At 47.1% G+C, this 18,154-nt stretch overlaps 1 protein-coding gene across 1 annotated transcript in view; it reads right to left on the bottom strand.

Moving 5' to 3' along the window:
- Positions 1 to 471: 471 nt before the first annotated feature.
- Positions 472 to 18,154, bottom strand: part of csmd2 (CUB and Sushi multiple domains 2) — a 213,852-nt gene continuing 196,169 nt past the window's right edge. Inside the window, 15 exon segments of the mRNA XM_047019512.1 lie at positions 472 to 4,043; positions 5,082 to 5,260; positions 5,350 to 5,482; positions 7,722 to 7,809; positions 8,433 to 8,545; positions 8,682 to 8,843; positions 8,951 to 9,019; positions 10,955 to 11,134; positions 11,495 to 11,606; positions 11,764 to 11,837; positions 12,119 to 12,292; positions 12,676 to 12,849; positions 13,271 to 13,450; positions 15,451 to 15,627; positions 17,271 to 17,453. Coding sequence (XP_046875468.1) covers positions 5,101 to 5,260; positions 5,350 to 5,482; positions 7,722 to 7,809; positions 8,433 to 8,545; positions 8,682 to 8,843; positions 8,951 to 9,019; positions 10,955 to 11,134; positions 11,495 to 11,606; positions 11,764 to 11,837; positions 12,119 to 12,292; positions 12,676 to 12,849; positions 13,271 to 13,450; positions 15,451 to 15,627; positions 17,271 to 17,453 — 1,979 coding nt within the window. The 3' untranslated portion in view covers positions 472 to 4,043; positions 5,082 to 5,100.

The raw sequence follows: 18,154 nt of genomic DNA on the forward strand, positions 1-18,154 counted from the left end.
TCAGCAAAATCTAAACAGAGTGACTCCTGTGTTGGCCATCTCCATTTCAGGGATTTACCAAGTTACAGTCATCAACTAGAAGTGCTTGTTGGGACCTCAAAGTAGGTATGATAATGAATCAATTTTTTATCAAAAGAATGTTGTAGCTTAAAAATATTGAGCCCTTGTTGGTTTGAATAGCCACACATGTCCAGCTTTCCTTTGTGTGAGAGTATACGTTGGGACATTTAAAAATATCTTACAAACTGAGAATTCTGTTCTCGGGACACTTGACATTTTGTCCTCATATTGGATAATCAAATTTGCTTGTACACAGCGGCTACAGGTTGTGGTGCGCAGGGAAATATGTGCTGCGTGCTATCATGGGAGACAGAGAGGGAAAGAGAGAGACAGAATAAAAGAGACAAAGGTAGGAGGGAGAGAAAGAGAGAGAGCGAAAGAGAGACAGAGGAGGGAGATGATAGGGCAGAGGAGAGGGAGGGAGAGAGACAAGAGAGAGAAATAGGATAAAAGAAAGACAAAGAGAGATGTCAGAGTAAATGAAAACTGATCACGCCGTCTCCTCTTGCTGAACTACTTTGGGTAATTCAGAATGAAATCATAGGAAACAGATAAAAACAACAACAGCAACCACAAACACGCTATATGATCTGAATGCCAATAGCTAGGAGACAATGTGCTTGCATGCCCATGAAATCACTGGGGAAATTCAATCTTTGCCTTTTCCATCAACTCACAAATGGAAGAGGCACTAGCATATATTATAGCCATGCTGCCTAGATAAGCTAAAGCTTTAAAAAGTGATACATTTGTAGAGGCAATTACCGAGGCACAGTGAAAAAGATTTGAAGGAGACTTTAGTGACTTCATTTTAAATACTTAGATTTTTGACGAAAATTTTGTAGGTGATTTAGACATTTGGGCGTTTATGTTCCTAAGAAAATAAATGTTAATGATGTGGTGGATTTAGAGTGTGAAAGTTGTTTTTGATTTCCCTTTCCTCTAATATTCAAAGCAACAAAAGCTGTTATTTCCATAGCAAGTCTTTCAACAGTATCCTAATGAAATGTTTGTTTCAGGGAAACTACACGCCAAATAAACCTCAAACAAGTTTTATCACTCACACAAAAAACTCAAATAGATTGAACAGAGCTGGGGCCTTAAACTAGCTTTCATGAGACTAAGACAATAATTCAGCAGTGGCATTTTAGCAACATTAGCCCACATCAACAGAGCCACGAAAACACTAACCAATACTTAACAATAACCAGTCTCTCTCTGGTTTCATTAGATTGAAGATTTTTTGTAATTTTCTCTATAACCTTTTAACACAAACCACTTTTCCCTCCATTCATCGTCTTGCCTGACAAACTGATTTTGGAACTGCGAAAGACTGACAACTGAAATGTTGCTTGAACAGAGTATGTAGTAGTAGATTGCTTATTGTTGTTGCTAAAGTTAAATAAGCCCATCCAACTGTACTGTAGTAAGCTGTTTTCATGTCATCCTTAATCGAGCTTCTCCTTCAATGATGATGGCAGAGAGAATGTGTGATCTGGACATAGATGATGGACTGAGATGGCTGCAAATTGCATTTAATGTTACAATTTGCTACAGTGTAAGTCAAGCGCCCGCCAAGGTGAACTGTACCACCTCGAGATCACATGAGAGTAGGTGTATTGGTACCTGTTAAAAAACAAAAAACAATAATGATTTAAATTGCAGGGAAAATGAAAGTTGAGAACCAATGAAATATTGACCTATAGTACCTTTGTTCCATATTCCATAAAAACCTCTCTCATCCAAGTTCTTACATTTTTTTGTGAACATTGCCATGGTAACAGTGTTCCTTTACCCTCCCCTGCACCCTTCCTTCAGATCACACTTCCCCCTAAGAGTCAAAACTGAACGCTCCCACATCAAGTCTCATCACAGTCCGAAACTAAGAAGATGAAGATGAAAGATGGCTGCAGTCGTTTCCCAGCTGCTCGTCTTCGCCCTCCCCCCTTCCTTTTTCGTTAATTCACAGATTAGTGTGCGCGGCGTCTGAAATTAGAGCGTAAACACTGTTTTTCTATCATCTGCTTAATCATTTTCAATTGAAGCGCCCAGGAGTAATTGCGACACAACCATTCTCCCCTGCTGTCGAAGCTTCGCGGAAAACTCAACATTTCCTTGATGAGCCGAGAAAGACCACCCAACGTGCTTCTACTCTAATCGATGGGTCTATCAGATGCCCGGTTCGGTGGTTTACTGATGTGTGCTGTGACATGAAATGTACTTAATCTAAGTGGGGAAACTTCACTAGCTATCAACTCCTTGATGGTTTGGCTGCAGGAGAGGTTTCTGCTTGCAGAGTCAAGCCAAGACACAACCAAAACTTATGTTCACAAGTACTTTCTGTTCCTCTTTGAACCAGCAAGGCCAAATCCTGGGCATCTCATCCTCAGGGTCAATGCCAGTTTCAATAACCGTGCTAGTGCATTCATGCTTCGTCAGAGAGAACAAATTCCAAGGCTGTCGAAGTGGAGCGCATTAGAGGAATTGAAGCAGTGTCACCTTTGGGTGTTGTCCAATCCGTGACCTGTTGTTCTGGTACACGCAGGGTCTATGAAATGTAAAACTGGTGGTTCCAAAGGCTTGTGTGTGTCCATAGAAACCTGTATCATATTTAGCTTCTACCTTGAAGCACCTTTTATTCTCTGACCTCGAACAACATTTTGTTGCACATGGAGAGCAGGTGAGGGACTGGGAAAACGGCACTGCTTTCTTCACATATCCATCTTGGTCCGGTGCCTTTTGGAAAAGACGCTTGGGAGTTTGGTCGTCACACCTTTTATTAGGGTGCGAGTCTGTGCACAAACCAAGGCCCACTTCCAAAATGCTACACACCAGATGTTTGCACAAGCAGTCCAAACAATAATGCACACCGGCTACTTGGAACACTGTTGGGAGGTTGGCGCAATCAAAGAACAAGCTTTTGTCTAGTTTCTCTCTGTTGCTATTTCAGGGTAGTCTAAACATCCCAGTTGGATAGATAGTTGTGAACATAAACCATGTGTCTCATGCTGGGATTCGTTAGGGATGGAGGGATGACGAAAAAAGGGGAAGAGGGGAGATGCTTTGGGTCAGAATGCTGACATTGTCAACACACGCACGCACACACACAAACCTTACTCACACTGAAAAAGCCTTTGCTAAGTGCTATCTCCAGCAGCCTGTGTCACCTTGGTATTGTTCTGGTAACAGGTGTCTCAGCCAGCAGTCTTCCCCTCACCCCTCTCAAACGGAGGAGAGTGAAAAGCAATAATGATAGAATCCATGTCTTCAAATAGGCCTCCAGATTTCACCATCCCACTTCAATTCAACCCAAGCCCCACGGTGCTGAGGCCTGTGAAGAAATTCAGGAAGAGAAAAAAAAGAAGGTTCCGCCAAATCCTAAAAAAAGCAAGCAGTGCACAACCCCAAGCCAATGAAGAAAGGAGAGGAAACATCCAAAGTAAACGAGAGTGTCTCTCTTCGCTGTAGGTTCAATCCACAACTACGCTTGTTTGCAACAACACAGCATGCTAGTGCAGGGCTGACCCTCCTCAGCTTCCTGTGGTACTGAAGCTAGCGGCTAGCCCCACGTCTGGAGGCTGGCCTTAAATTCCCCTTTTTCTGGGTTTTTGGCAGAGGACAGAGAGTCATGATTATCGTCATGGCAGCGTGGCTCCACCACCCGCCGTGGCTGAGTGGAAAGCCGTTGTCCACGGAAACAAAGAGTACGGCCTTGCCTTCGTCATCAGTATGGTGCTGCCATTGGTTATCTTGACATAGTTTTATTTATGTTGTCGTTTTAATTTTTTATTTTTTTTGTCTCGTCTCTTGTAGAAAGGGCCTCGACCATCAAGAAGACCTCGCTCCTGGATGGATGGAGGTTGGTAGAATATATAATACCCCCCCCTCTCTCTCTCTCTTCCCAAGTAGAAGGATGGCCTATGTCTTGTAGAGGAGGAACACAGGCGAAAGTAAGACCTCCTGTCATCCTCCTCGTCTCCAACCTGGAAGATGGATGGAGGTTTGGATGAGTTTAAGGAAGGGATGGAGTTGAAGGATAGGTATGGCAGGAGTAGAAGGAGAATGGATGTAATGGAGGGAGTAGTGAACGAAGGAAGGAAGGTGTAGGTGGGAGGAGGGTAATATGGAGGTACGAGAAATGAGAGAACGAGAGAAAAATGAATACAGTATAGCTTAAACAACAAACGGAGATTGTTTTCAGGAGTGCATTTTACAAGGAAAATCACTGACTTTTAGACAGAACTTTGCAAAAAACATAATTCAGAATTACATTAAAAGCGTAGATAAAGATAAGGGAGAATACTGCAAAAATCCAATCACAAATGACTCCTGGCATAGCTCCTAGTCTGCAGCTTCAGTTTTGTACCCTTTAGAAAATCCTTGAAGAGACGCTATAAAATATTTAGTTAGAAATTGGATTCTGACAATCTCTGTCCCGTAGCTTCAGCAGTTTCTCTCTCAACGCTGTGTCTCAGTCTATCTCACAGTAACGGCTGGACCATAAAGACAAGTTGTACACTTTAAAGAGGCTTCTCGCTTTTTTGCTAACAAATTGCGTGCAGCGTAAGAGGTCTCTGAACTACAGAGAGAGATGGTTGGGAGCCAAGGACGAGTAAAGCTATTATATTTTCTGATGATATCCTGGAGCTGAGTTGACAGTTAGGCTTGTGGGTAAAACTACTAAAGAGCTCAGGATGGCTCTCCGAGGAGCTTGTTGTTACTATGTGTCTCTGATGGAATGGTACTCAGCGTGTCCAAGTATTGTACCTTGTCAATTTTGAATGAAAAGTATTTCAATATCGTACAGCACCTGTCAACATTGAGTCAGGACACGATAATTATTTAAAATGTTCTCAGTGTGAAAGACACATTGTGAAGATTTTCTGTTTCAGCCTCTCAAGGTGTTCCGTTTTCTCATTCTGGTCTGTTATTGCAGAAACAGCAACTGCTGATGAGATAAAAACGATGAACCTAAACTCACATCAGAACCACAGCGGTCACTAACCTAAACCTGAACTCACCTCAGGACCGTAGCAGTCGCTATACAGCCGTGCACACGGTGCTGACCGTGAACTCGGTCTCGTTGGCCATGATGTCGGTGGGCTGGATGTTGCGGTCGTACATGGGGTTCTCGAAGGTGGCCCGCCCGTTAGTGTTCTCATGGCCCACGTAACCGTTGAAGGGAACTTTGGGTCTCCTCCTGACACAAAAATATTTTAAATATCAAATTGTAGTATTCGTGTGTGTGTATGTTTGCATGCATGTGTTTATGCTACAATGGTACGGCACCTGTGTTTGTAGAGGTACAGAGCAAAGCCTGCAATGATCATAGCTATGAAAGGCACTAAGATGGCTGCCGCCACAGAGCTGCTGTTGGAAGCAAAGTTGTATCCTGATGTCTCCTTGCTGGGGTCTAGACTCTCTGTCACAGGGAGAATACAACAACAACGAGTTATTATAAAACATTTCTACTTTTGTCATTGCTATTATTATTATTATTATTCATAGTACTATTCATCTACTTCTCTTACTTCTACAAATTGTTATTATACTTTTTAATTAAAATGATTGTCAAACAGCAAACACAGCAGGCTCCAAAAAGGACAAAGTCTTGTTAAACACGATCTATTGATCCGTTCCAGCCTACAGTTGATTCAAAGCGGTGACGTTTTTTGTTTGACAGATATTACTGAATGTAGCAGGGAATTGTGCGACAAAATGATAGAACTCGTCTCTGAGTTAAGCAAACATGACAGATGCCCCAGTCTATTGAACAACAACATGAAAGAAGATGGGAGGCGTCAACAAAAGGAAACGAAAGTTATGAGCTCTCAATCTCCCTCAGTAATAGACACCAACTGACAATTGCATTTTCTGGAAATGTCAAATTCCATTATCCAGACAATAATTTTTAATTATTGACGTCAAGGCCCCGGCAGCAATGAAGTCATTTTGCGTTCAGTATTCAATTTAGGGCCGCTGCTTTTCCAACGTCAACAAGAGACTGACGGCCCACCTGTTCACGAGACAATGCCAAGAAAGCTCCAATATAGTCCGAGCGACAAACAAAAATGAATTCAATTAACGGGCTCGCCAGCCCCAGCCAATCAACCCTGCAGAGTGCCAGAGTGACGAGCCAGATCCAAACATGAGCACACGCATGTAGACTCTACAAAAATGCCTCCAGAAGTACAAATGTGGACAATAAGACCCAAAAACACACACACGCAGCAGTTGGCTGCTGCCTTATATTAATAAAGCGCTCTTTGCTCACTGTGGGCAGTAGCTGAGGTGAGCGGGGAGGGGGGGGGGGGGGGGTGCTCTGGCATCTGCTGTTGACACGGACGAGGATGGCACACCTCTTCTCACACACACATATATCAACACACATACTGACACCCACACACACCTACAGTATCTCTTTCTCTCCCTCCCCAGCTCCCCCCCCCCCCCCCCACCCGCCACCCCTCCATCACTCCCCCTCCCCAAGCTGGGGAGTTATCTTTGCGAGGCTAAAAGCTGCAGACTCGGGGAGGAAAATGACATTCTTTAATTAACCAACCACCGACTGAGAATTTAGTGCTGGGAGACTGCACTAGTACATATTTAATTAGATTGATATCAGATTACCCTGCAATGTCCTGTGTTGACTGACAAATTAAACTTCCAAGTCAAACTTTGTTCCAGTGGCACTTGAAACTGTGAACTGGAGATATGAGGAAGTTGGTTATCCGATAATCTCCCTCACGTTTGTCCATGGCTTGTCACCTTCTGCCTCTTCGCTCAGTATCCTCTCTGTCTTTTCCCTCTTTCCCCTCTCCTGCAATTACATTTCTCTCTTTGGGTCTATCTCTTTTATATCCCTCCATTCCTCTTTATCTCTATCCTCGGTCTCATTTTCTCTCTCTCTCTGTCTCTCTGTTTTTATCACCTTCTCTTGCCATCTTTTTCTGTCAATCAGTCTCGTTCTCTCTCTGTCTCTCTCCCTCTCTGTGTGCTCTGTGGAAGACAAATGAGAAAGGAGTATTTTCAGCTCTGCAGACGGAGCCATCAAACCACAGCGGGATAGAAGGAGGCACACAAACAGACACAGATACCCTCCTCCGTCTCTTCCCCCATCTCCCTTTTCTCCCTCATTTTCCCCTGCTCTGTGCTCTCTCTCCCTCTGTGGCTCTCTCTTTCTATCTGACGGTTTCCTCTCCCCTGTATTCAGTCTGGAGGCAGACTTCCAGGGCAGTGAAGTAGTGATGTGAGGCTGGTGCTGGCTGCTGTCTACAGGCTGAGACAAGACAAGCCGCCCAGAGGATCAGTGGGATAAGCTTTCCGGGTTACGTACCCAAGGTGGGTAAGGGGGTGGGGGCACACACCAATGACTCCAGTTTCCAACAGACACACTAAACTATCTCAGAATTACACACCTATCTCTGTCTTTCCAACTAACACACTAAGCTCAAAATAGCTAAATAAACACCTGTCTCTGTCTCTTTAAAAGGAAAACACCTATCTATCTCTTTCAAACCAACACACCTATCTCTATCTTTCAAACTAAAACCCCTTTCTCTCTGTAACGCACCAAACACACACACACAGCTGTATCCCAATTATAAACCCCTACATGTCTCAAACTCACACACCAATCTCTTTTTGTCCACCCGACTCACCCAGTCTCTGAAGGCCAAACTGGCCGAACCCCTTCCCTCTGACGAAGCCTTGGTAGACGAAGGCATTGGATGAGGAGATGTAGGACACCTGGGGAGGAGAGGAGGGAGCACGGGCGTGTTAGAGGCGCCGTTGTGCGGCGTGTCGTCCCGGCGTCAGACACGCCCTCGCCGTGCTGAACACAGAACGTGACACAAGGCGGGCTAAGAGAGAAGCATCTTTTTCTTTGGGACACGCAGAGAAAGGAGGTCGAGGGGACGTGCGCACACGCTCAACGATGTGGCCCGTTCTTTTAATGATCTGGTCTGGGAAGCATTAGAGGTGATGGAGGTGGGAGGAGGGGGTGCTGAGGTAGGGGAGGGGGGGAGGAGGGGGAGGGAGGGAGGGGGGGGGGCAGGGGGGCTGTCTAGCCCTGATTACCAAGCAATGATTTAACTGACATTTTAATTAAAGAGAAAACTCTCCCCGGGCCCTACATCTCCCCAGAGTGACAGGGTTAGTGTGAGAGTGTGTTAGTGTGAGAGAGTGTGTATGTGTGTGTGTGCGGGGGTGGTTGTCTATGTGTGTGTGAGAGGTCTATTTGTGTCTGAGCATGCGTTCATCCATACGTGCACAGGATGGACTATAGATGACTTGTGTGTATGCGCGTGTATGTTCATGTGTGCGCGTGTCCACTGCTCCGTTACTGAACGTGACCTCCATGGTGTACTTACATGGCCATCCAAGGACCAGTTGTCAGTTTTGAACTTGTTGACGAAGATCTCCACGGGTCCTCGGATCTGGTGCACCTGCAGCAGAAGCTGAGCCTCCTCCTTCTTGTAGACCCCTGGAGAGAAACAGGACACGCTGGTCATCTTTACACCACGCAGTCAGGACACAGTGGTCAGATATAACACATCTCAGATGCCTGACCTGTATATTTCCTTTTCATGCAAAAACTAATTGTCGTTTTCTTCACGTACCGGCCAGCTTGAGCTCCACGCCGCTGTGGTCGATGAGCGTTCCGTTCACGCGGTTGCTAAGGGGCTCGAAGGTGGTGATGCTGAGCATGGCGGGCTGCTTCTTCCCCAGGTACTCATAGGAGCCCCGCCACAGAGAGTTCTTAGCAAACACCCCAACAGGGACTGGGGGAGGGAGGGAGGGGAAGGGGAGCATTAAAACAGTTAAAAAAGGTTTCTCCAAAATTGCTGGAGTCTTAGAACCATGAGAGTGAGCATGTGCCTGAGTTTACCTGGTAGTTTGGAGTTGGGCTGCTCCTGCACTGTTCCCAGCCCTGTCTTGCCACTGGGACGGTTATCAGCTGCAACAATACAAGCAGGCCATGTTAGGATTTTAACCTGATATGTACGTGACTGACATGCAGACTGAGATGCAGACTGAGTTGTTAGCTGAGATGTACATGATTGAGATGTAGACTGAGACGTAGGCAGATGCAGGCTGAGATATGAAATGAGATGTAGATGTAGAAAGAGATATAACATGAGATGTAGATGTAGACTGAGATGTAGACTGAGATAGAGGGTGAGATGTTGACTGAGATGTAGACTATCATTCAACATGAAACACGGCTGTCCTTACAATACCGACAATGAAGTCAAGCTAACAACCAAACAGGAGCAGGAAGTCACAATCAGCACTTCCTGCTGCTGCAAATAATCCCCGGGAGCGAGTGTTGTCAAAGGCGACGACAGGATAGATTGAGTCATGTTGACGAACAGCCATGTGCCCACACGGCCAACAGTATATCAACCCTGGGTTTCAGTGCAGCGGAGAAGGCAGGTAGATAATGCCTTCCTGGTCTTGTCAGTTTGTGGAAGTGAACAAAAAAAACGACATCCAAACAGGAAGGTAAAGGCACCCACAACAAACGGGGATGCTAATGTGTCTATCCTAGACCTTGGTCACACAGAGAGCTCAGAACAGGAAAACACTAAGAAACTGAGAGAAACAAACACTCACATACACACATACATCCTGTGTGTAAACCCATTGCTTTATTGGCTGTCATGGCTTTGAGCAGCTCCTCTGTCAGTTCTCCCACAGGTGTTGTTAATATCCTGGCTTCTCTATGCCTCTGCCTTCTCTCTCTCTCTCTCTCTCTCTCTCTCTCTCTCTCTCTCTCTCTCTCTCTCTCTCTCTGTCTCTCTTCTCTCGCTCTCTCTTTCTCTCTCTGTCTCTCTCTCTGTCTCTCTCTGTCTCTGTCTCTCTTCCTTTCTGTCTGCCCCTCGATCCTTCTCTTTCTCCATTTGTCCCTCCTTCTGTCTTACTAATCCCACTCTCTCTCTTCACACCCCACCTCTCTCTTCCTCTTTCAGTGTCTCCTCTTCACACCTCTCCCTCACTCTCTCTCTCCTCCCTTCACTTTTAATGGCAGGCCTTAAAAGTACCCTGGCTATCGCCTCCATATTTCACCAGTGCCCTGCCCTACAGTGGTATCCATCAACCACTCCCCTCCCCACCAGCCCGCCCGGCCACAAACATTTCTCTCCTCTTACACCATTAGCATTTATCTGACATAGATAATTGTCTGTCCATGACTCCATTTTTCCTGTATGTATTTAGTCCTATGCCCCAGGGTGTTTTAATGCACTCTATTTATCTAGCAGACCTTGTTAACACAGACTACCCATTCATATGGCCCGGTTTCTCGCTAACCTAATCAATACGATACATTGGACTAATCAGGTTTAGGCCTCTGCTAATGTCGTTGTGTGTATGTGTGTGTGCATGTGTGTGTGCATGTGTGTGTGCATGTAAGGGGTGCATGTTGTGCGTGTCTGTGTGTCTACTGGTGTGTTTGTCAACGCGTGTGTGTGCCTGTCTTGTAATTGTTTGATGGATGGAGGGCGCTGTTCTGGCGTGTTGGTGCGCGTGACTAAGTGTGTGTTAACACAGTCATTTTTCAGCATTATCTTATTCCTCTAATTCCACACGTTAGGCCTGGGAATCAACAGGAGCACCAGGCATCAGGCTCAGCATCAGCAAGCTTTTCTGGATAACAACCACGGGGTAGGTGAATCATGGGATCATGGCTAAATGCCGGTGAATCATGAAAAAAATACTGGTGAATCGTGGACAAATGCTGGAGAGTACAGAACACAAAGTGTACACACACATGGGCACATCCACAGATGCACACGCGTGCATATATGTACCGCGCATATCACGTTTGTGTGACACCCGATGCGTGTGTATGAATGTTTCCAGTGTGCATGCGTGCGAGTGTGCTCCATACCTGCACAAAAGGGGGCCTTGCCGGTCCAGCTCCCGTCTGCCCTGCAGGTCCTGTGTTCGGAGCCCCCAGCCAGGTAGAAGCTCGGCTGGCAGGTGTAGATGAGGGTGTAGCCCAGCGACGGCAGCTCTATCGCACTCACATCAGCCTGGGCAGGAGACTCTGGCTGGCTACAGTGGTGGGCTGGAGAGAGGGAGGACGAGAAGAGAGAAGGGAGGAGAGGAGAAAAAAGAAGAGAGGAGAAGTGAAGACAAGAGAAGAGAAGGAGGCAAGGAGGGGGGAGAGGACAGAAGGATAGTAGACGTTATCTCTAGCCAACGAACGGATAGATAAATAGTAATAAAAGTAGATCCTAATTGACCGAGTTATCGCTACTAATTACAAACTATATAGTAAACGATTGATCAATTGGTTGATAAGTACTGTCAGTTTGTTTTATTGATATGGACTAATTCATTGGCAGGTATCGGTGGGATGACAGGTGCTGGCTGATTGACAGGTACTAGTTGATTGACATGTGGTGGATGATTGACAGGTGCTGACCTATGCATTCGGGCTGCAGTCCGCTCCAGGTGAGGTTGGGGAGACAGGTACGGGTGATGGATCCCTGGAGCAGGTAGCCCTTCCTACAGCTGAAGAACACGGTGCTGCTGATCTGCAACGGGAAATACACACACACACACAGACACGCACACACATTTACTCATACAAAATGACACAAAAAGAAGGGAAACCGAGCTTCAACCATCACTTTCTGTGTGTTCCCTGCCGTGTGTGTGTGTGTGGGTGTGGGGTGGGGGGTCAGGTCTTACCTGGTAGCCCAGGGTGTTGTTGAGGTTCCCAAACAGGGGTGTCCCAGGGTCCACACATGTGGTGTGACTGGGGTCTGGAACACACACACACACACACATTCAACTGTCAATCAACTGCTTTGTAAAAAATCAAACCTGATTAGTCCAATATGTGTGTGTGAACGTGTAAGAGAAATGATGTATGTGTGAGTGTGTGTGTGTGTGTACTCTCTATATATATATATATATATGGAAACCCACCTATAAGGAGGATTGAGTGTATGTGCATACATGCTTGCATGCTGTATGTGTGTGTATGGAAGCCCACTTATGCAGGAGGGCTGTGTGTGTATGGTGTGTGTGTGTGGAGGCCCACCTATGCAGGAGGGCTGTGTACCGCTCCAGGTGCCGTCATACTGGCAGTAGCGGCGGGCAGAGCCCACCAGCACCAGGGGGGGGTAGCAGGAGAATGAGATGGAGGAGAGGTAGGTGAAGCCCCGGTCCTCTCTCCTGCCCTGAGCCGGGGAGCCAGGGTCACCACAGAACACCGCTGTGGGGGAGGTTGGAGGGGGGGGGGGGCAGGAGTGGAGGAGGGGGAGAGGAGGGGGAGAGGAGGGGAGGGCAGAAGGGGAAGATGGAGCAGGAGGACAGTGGGCGAGGAAGACACAGCAGGGAGAGATTTGACAGGGAGGAGGGGGGGTCAAATACAAGTTATTGAAACGAGATTCAAACACAAATAAAAAATGTGCTTGAACAGATAGTGAACATGTTAAACAAAGTCTTGTCTCAAGCATTTCATCGTCCAGATGACAGTCAATCTATGATGTATACATCATTGATTATTAAAAAAAAATTATAACTGATGGCCTGACTGCAGTGCTACAGTGTAAGCACCGTGACACAGCTGAACAGATCCAAGATGGTGGCCCTTACGAAAGCACTGTGGCAGCTCTCCGCTCCAGTTTCCGTTGCCTTGGCAGGTGAGCACTGTGGGCAGGGACAGCTGGTAACCTTGGTTACAGCCGTAGCTGATGCTGGAGCCCCAGCTGAAGTCTCCGCCCACCACCTGTCCGTTAGGGATGGTCGGCGGGGCTCCGCATATGATTGCTAGGAGGACACAAGGAAGAGACAAGACAGGGCGACTTCAGTATTTACTACTCCTGGTGAAATATGTGTATGTCTGTGTGTATGTATGCGTGCAGGTGTGTATACAAATCAGTGCTCATAGGGGAGAAAGCCTTGAGGCAGAGGGAGACACAGAGAGAGAGAAAGAGAGAGAGGGAGAGAGAGAGAGAGACAAAGAGACTGAAAGATAAAGAGACAGAGAAATAAAGAGAAAAATAAGACAGAATAAGAGAGTGCAAATTGCATTCTACTCATTTCGGCCCTGTGTCTCTGTGGCTGCTACAACGTGTACGCGGGCCTGCGTGCTTTGTGAGGGAGTTGCTGTATGCATAAACATTATGTGTGTTCGTGTCTATGTGTGTATGTATGCATGCGAGTTTGTGTGTGTGTGTGTGGGACCTACCCTTGCAGAGTGGTTTGGTTCCATTCCAGGTGCGGTCCTTGGTGCACACCAGCGTGGAGGCGCGGTCGGCGTCCATGTTGAACCCCGGTGAACATTGGTAGCTCACTGTGTTGTTGTAGATGAAGTCCCTGCCAACTCGCACGCCATTGGCTGGCACGCCAGGGTCGCCACAGTTGATCACTGAGGGGAGGGAAGTGGTGGTGAGGGGGTGGAGGTAGAGTGAGATGGAGAGAGGAAGGGAAAGAAGAATAGGAAGAAGGAGGGAAGGGTGAAGGGAGAGGGGTGACGAAGTAAGTTAGAGGTAAGGAAAGGGTAGCCGTAAGAAGTGGGGGGCAGAGTGAGAGGGGAGAGAGAGAGAGAGAGAGAGAGAGAGAGAGAGAGAGAGAGAGAGAGAGAGAGAGAGAGAGAGAGAGAGAGAGAGAGAGAGAGAGAGAGAGGGAAAAAGGAAGAAAAATTCAAAGATCATTCAACTAATCAAGTCCTTGAAAAACGTTAGAAGTCCCCTCTCAAGTTCCTCATCATCAATCCGTCATTTCTGAGAGACACTCTTTTATTATTTCGTTTGCCTCGATTTTCCCTAGATTTGAAAAAAAAAAAATCTATATTTGACCAGGGACAGGATGAAGGACAGTAAACAGTTTAAAGAACACTAGATGAGACCATGAAGTTAATTAACTGGTATATGGGCCATGGGTAGCTAAGCCCTTTCAGAACCCGCTACCAATCAGATCACAGATAAAGTTAACTGTCTAGAAACCAAGATAGCACCCTTGTCTTGTCCTCAGGGTCTAGCGACACCTGGGGAAGAGACAGGCTATTGAGCATTGTTATACTACCAATATTGCCATTTTTGACACACACACACTGTACGGACAGACGTTTGCAACGTTTGTAGAAAGCAAAATGACTGAACCGGCTACACTATTTTCATTTCTCCACTCTCCATTTTTCGCTGCGGTGAGGCGTGAGTTCTAGTACTCCACATTTCTTGCAGCTCCAGTACGTCGGTATGACATCATACTCTTAGCATCCCTGGAATGTCCTCCAGAGAGGAGCAAGGGACATCCTTCATCCAGTCTGTGACTCAATACCACACACCGCCCTCCAGACATGAGGAGCACAATGTTGGACTATGACTGAGCTATCTGTGGAAATATCCCCACAGGTGGGACGGGAAAAGTGGGCCTCCAGGAGCCATCATGGCCGCCTGTTGCCAAACAAACAGCTATATTTCCCATAGGACAGAGAGAAAATGCCTAGAGCCATAATGGATGTCTACGGACAGACGGATATTTCTAGTAATCGCTACAGGAGTTTGGGATGTCAAAACTCTACAATGGAGAGAGCTCATATTGCCCTCAAAGTATCGTAATACAACCGATTCTATGACTGAGTTTATCTGTAATATTCCATATAGGGTTGTGAAATTGGGAGCCCATAAAGACCTTCTATAAGTGTAGCGTACCTGCAATCCAAATGCTCTGATGTGGATAGTTTCTCCCTCTTGGAGCTGAAATGGCCATCTACATGCAGTGACTGTGGCTCAATGTAATGTTCCATAGAGTAGCGTGAAGCTGGAGTTCTTTGAGCCACACAGTGTCGCCCCTATTTGCTGCAAGTCTTTAGGCCGTCGAGGGGAATCGCTGTCTTTGTGTGTCTCTGCTAGAGACCCGTCGATCAGGCTGCCTCTCTAAGGAGACAGCAGCTCTTCTCCATTACCCCCCCCCCCCCCCCCCCCCCCCCCCCGCCATTCAGGTGAACCTTGTGCTGCACACACATACATGTGACTCTCAGTCATGTGTGACCCCCCCCCCCCCCTTGCTCCTCTCTCTTCTCACACACATACCATACAGTAAAAGAGGCTACAGAACCACATTATCCAGCTTGGCCCCTTACACAGACCCATTTGATGTAAGCCTTTTGATCCTCCACACACACACACACACACACGCACACACAACACTCAAGTTTTCCGAGAATGCTTCCCCCGCACAAAACACAGAGACTAAAATGACCAACACCGCATCGAGTTCCCACATAGAGCGGGAATGATCCAGACCAGGACCAGTCAACATCCAGACAGGATCGAGGAGGAGCGAGGCACTAGTGAGCTGAATGAGTGTGGGAGGGTGCTAGGCTGAGTGTGAGGGCGAGCAGGCAGTCGGGGTGAAGGTCTGTACCGGTGCACTCGGGCATGTTCCCGGTCCAGGTGCCGTTGACAGTGCAGTGGCGGGTGAGAAGGCCGTTGGAGTAGTAGCCGTCTCGGCAGGTGTAGGTGATGGAGCGGGAGAAGGTCAGGCCCTCGTGGACCAGGATCTGGGCGTTCTTTGGAGTTCCTGGGTTCCCACATGAGATCACTGAGGTGGGGAGAGAGGGGGAGAGAGAGGGAGGGAGAGAGAGGGAGAGAAAAGGGAGCGAGAGGGAGGGGGGGGAGAATTAAAACATACTTCACTTAAGTGAAGTGATATTAGCATGTGAAAGTGTGTGTCTGTGCATGCTTGTGTGTGAAAGTGTGTGTGTCAGTGTGTGTGTGTGTTAGCCTGTGTGTATGTGTAAGAGTAACTGTGTGTGGTTTTGTGAGTGTTTGTGTGTTAGCCCGTGTGTATGTGTGTGAGTGTGTGTGCGTGGGTGTGATCAGTGTGTGTGTGTGTGTTTGTGTGTGTGCGCACGCACATGTGTGTCTGAGAGACCCTGTGTTCAGTACTGGCCTTGGCAGTGCTGGACAGAGCAGAAATGGGATGAATTATACATGAGAGCTACTTCTCAAAGTGCCCCTCTCATCCTCTCACTCTCTTTCTGTCTGGGTCTCTCTCCGTCCCTGTGAACCTCCATCCATCTCTCTCTCACTCTTTCATTCTCTCTCTCTGCTAGAACTCCAAGTCCCTCTCATCTGTTCACTCTTCTATTTTGATCATTCTGTCCAAGCCTTTCCTATCCCCAGTCCAGCCTCAGCCTCCCTTAGCCCAGTCCAGCCCCAGCCTCCCTTAGTCCAGTCCAGGCAGAAGGCCCCTTAGGGTATGGCTCTGAGTTAATGACCAGCTGTGGAGGATCCCTTGATGTCCATGCCAACCACGAACAGGTGGGCCCCCGCAAACAGCGGGCAGGCCAGAGAGAGGGCATGCAGTGACAGAGACATGGAGAGACCGAGAGGGAGAGAGAAATGGAGGGAGGAAGAGAAAGAGAGAGAGACAGAAAGAGATGAAGAGAAAGTAAGAAAGGGTACAGATGTATGATTGAGGAGAATAAAAAACGACAGAAAGACAGAGGGTGGAAGCAGGAGAGGTGGATAAATAACTTATCCCTCCTCAATAAACTCTGCTTCTGAAAATGAACTCCCATGAAACACAATGGGAATGCAATGTGACTACACATCTGTCTATTTCTCTCTCTGTCCCCTTCCCTCTGCCTCCCCGCCCTTTCCTCACTCTCCTTCTCTCCTTTAGTGGTATAACACCTGTACAGTGGGAAGGCAGGAGAGAAGACTACAGCTATCACAGTCTGGAGTCTTTGTGCCTTTATCATGTCTGTGGTCTGTGAATGTTTGGCTGGCATGTTTTTCTCTGATCGATCGCACTTGTTATAAGGTCTGCATGTTCTGGCTCCCAGACAGCCGTCAGCACTGAGGGAGCTCCACGACATCAATACACACATGTGCACACACACACTTTCTTTCAAGAACACAGGCAAACACACGTACATACTTGAACATACACAGACTCCCCCAACACACTTGTACACATTTCCTCCCTCTACTCTCAATATCCCTCTCTCTCTCTTTTACCCGTGGATCTGTCTCTGTCTCTGTCTCTGTCTCTGCCCTGTCTCTGTCTCTGTCTCTGTCTCTGTCTCTGTCTCTGTCTCTCCCTCTCCCTCTCCCTCTCCCTCTCCCTCTCCCTCTCCCTCTCCCTCTCCCTCTCCCTCTCCCTCTCTCTCTCTCTCTCTGTTTGTGTGTGTTTAGGTGTGTATGTGTGATGATGTTTAGGAATGTGGTTCCTCTCACCCTGACACTCAGGCTGGGTTCCGGTCCAGGTGCTGTTGTGCTGGCAGGTTCTCTCTGGGGAACCCGTCAGAACGTAGCCGGGCTCACAGCTGAACCGGACCATGCTGCTCACAGAGAATTCTTCCCCCAGACGGATCCCATGAACCGGGATGCCAGGGTCCCCGCATAGACCCGCCGACTCCCCTGGAACACCAGAGAACATTCCATTACACAAACATTAGTGGGTGTGGCCAAACAAAGCTGTTGAATGAATCCATGTTTTGTTGTTTCTATGGAATTATTGAATTTCTTGTTTGTAGCATTTATGAATACTTAAGCTTTATTTCAGCGTGTAAGTTAACAGCAACCACTGAAGGAGAATAACCTATTTGAATATTTGTTTCAGGGACAAGGGTTCAACATAAAGTTCAATGCATTTAATGTGTTATTCTCAATATCGTTGGTGTGATCGCTATAAACCAAACTATTCCCACATGCGCTATGAACCATTACCAGGCGCTTAGAGACATTGTGTATATCTGTTTTCACAGGCTTCTGGTCGACTAGCTTTACTAGTGTTCAGCTCTGTGGCGGAGCAGGAAATCTGTGTAAAAACAAGTGTTTCATCTTCTGCTGAGAGAAAGCCAGCAATTTCTGGGATATATGAATGTCGTGAATTGTGACATTAAACTGTCAGAGATCTTTTTTACTATACTGTGTGCGCGTGTGTTTGTGGGGCCTGGGTGTTCTTCACGTTTGCGAGTTTCTGTCAGTGTGTGCGTGTATATGTATGTTCTCAGTGTGCCCTTTGGTGTGTGTGTCTCATCACTGAAGAAGAACAGGGTGATGTCTTTATAGCTGTGGACAGTTTCTCATAACAGGGTCTGGATCATGGGACACCCCTG

Source organism: Hypomesus transpacificus, chromosome 4, assembly GCF_021917145.1.
Source record: "Hypomesus transpacificus isolate Combined female chromosome 4, fHypTra1, whole genome shotgun sequence".
Lineage (NCBI taxonomy): Eukaryota > Metazoa > Chordata > Actinopteri > Osmeriformes > Osmeridae > Hypomesus > Hypomesus transpacificus.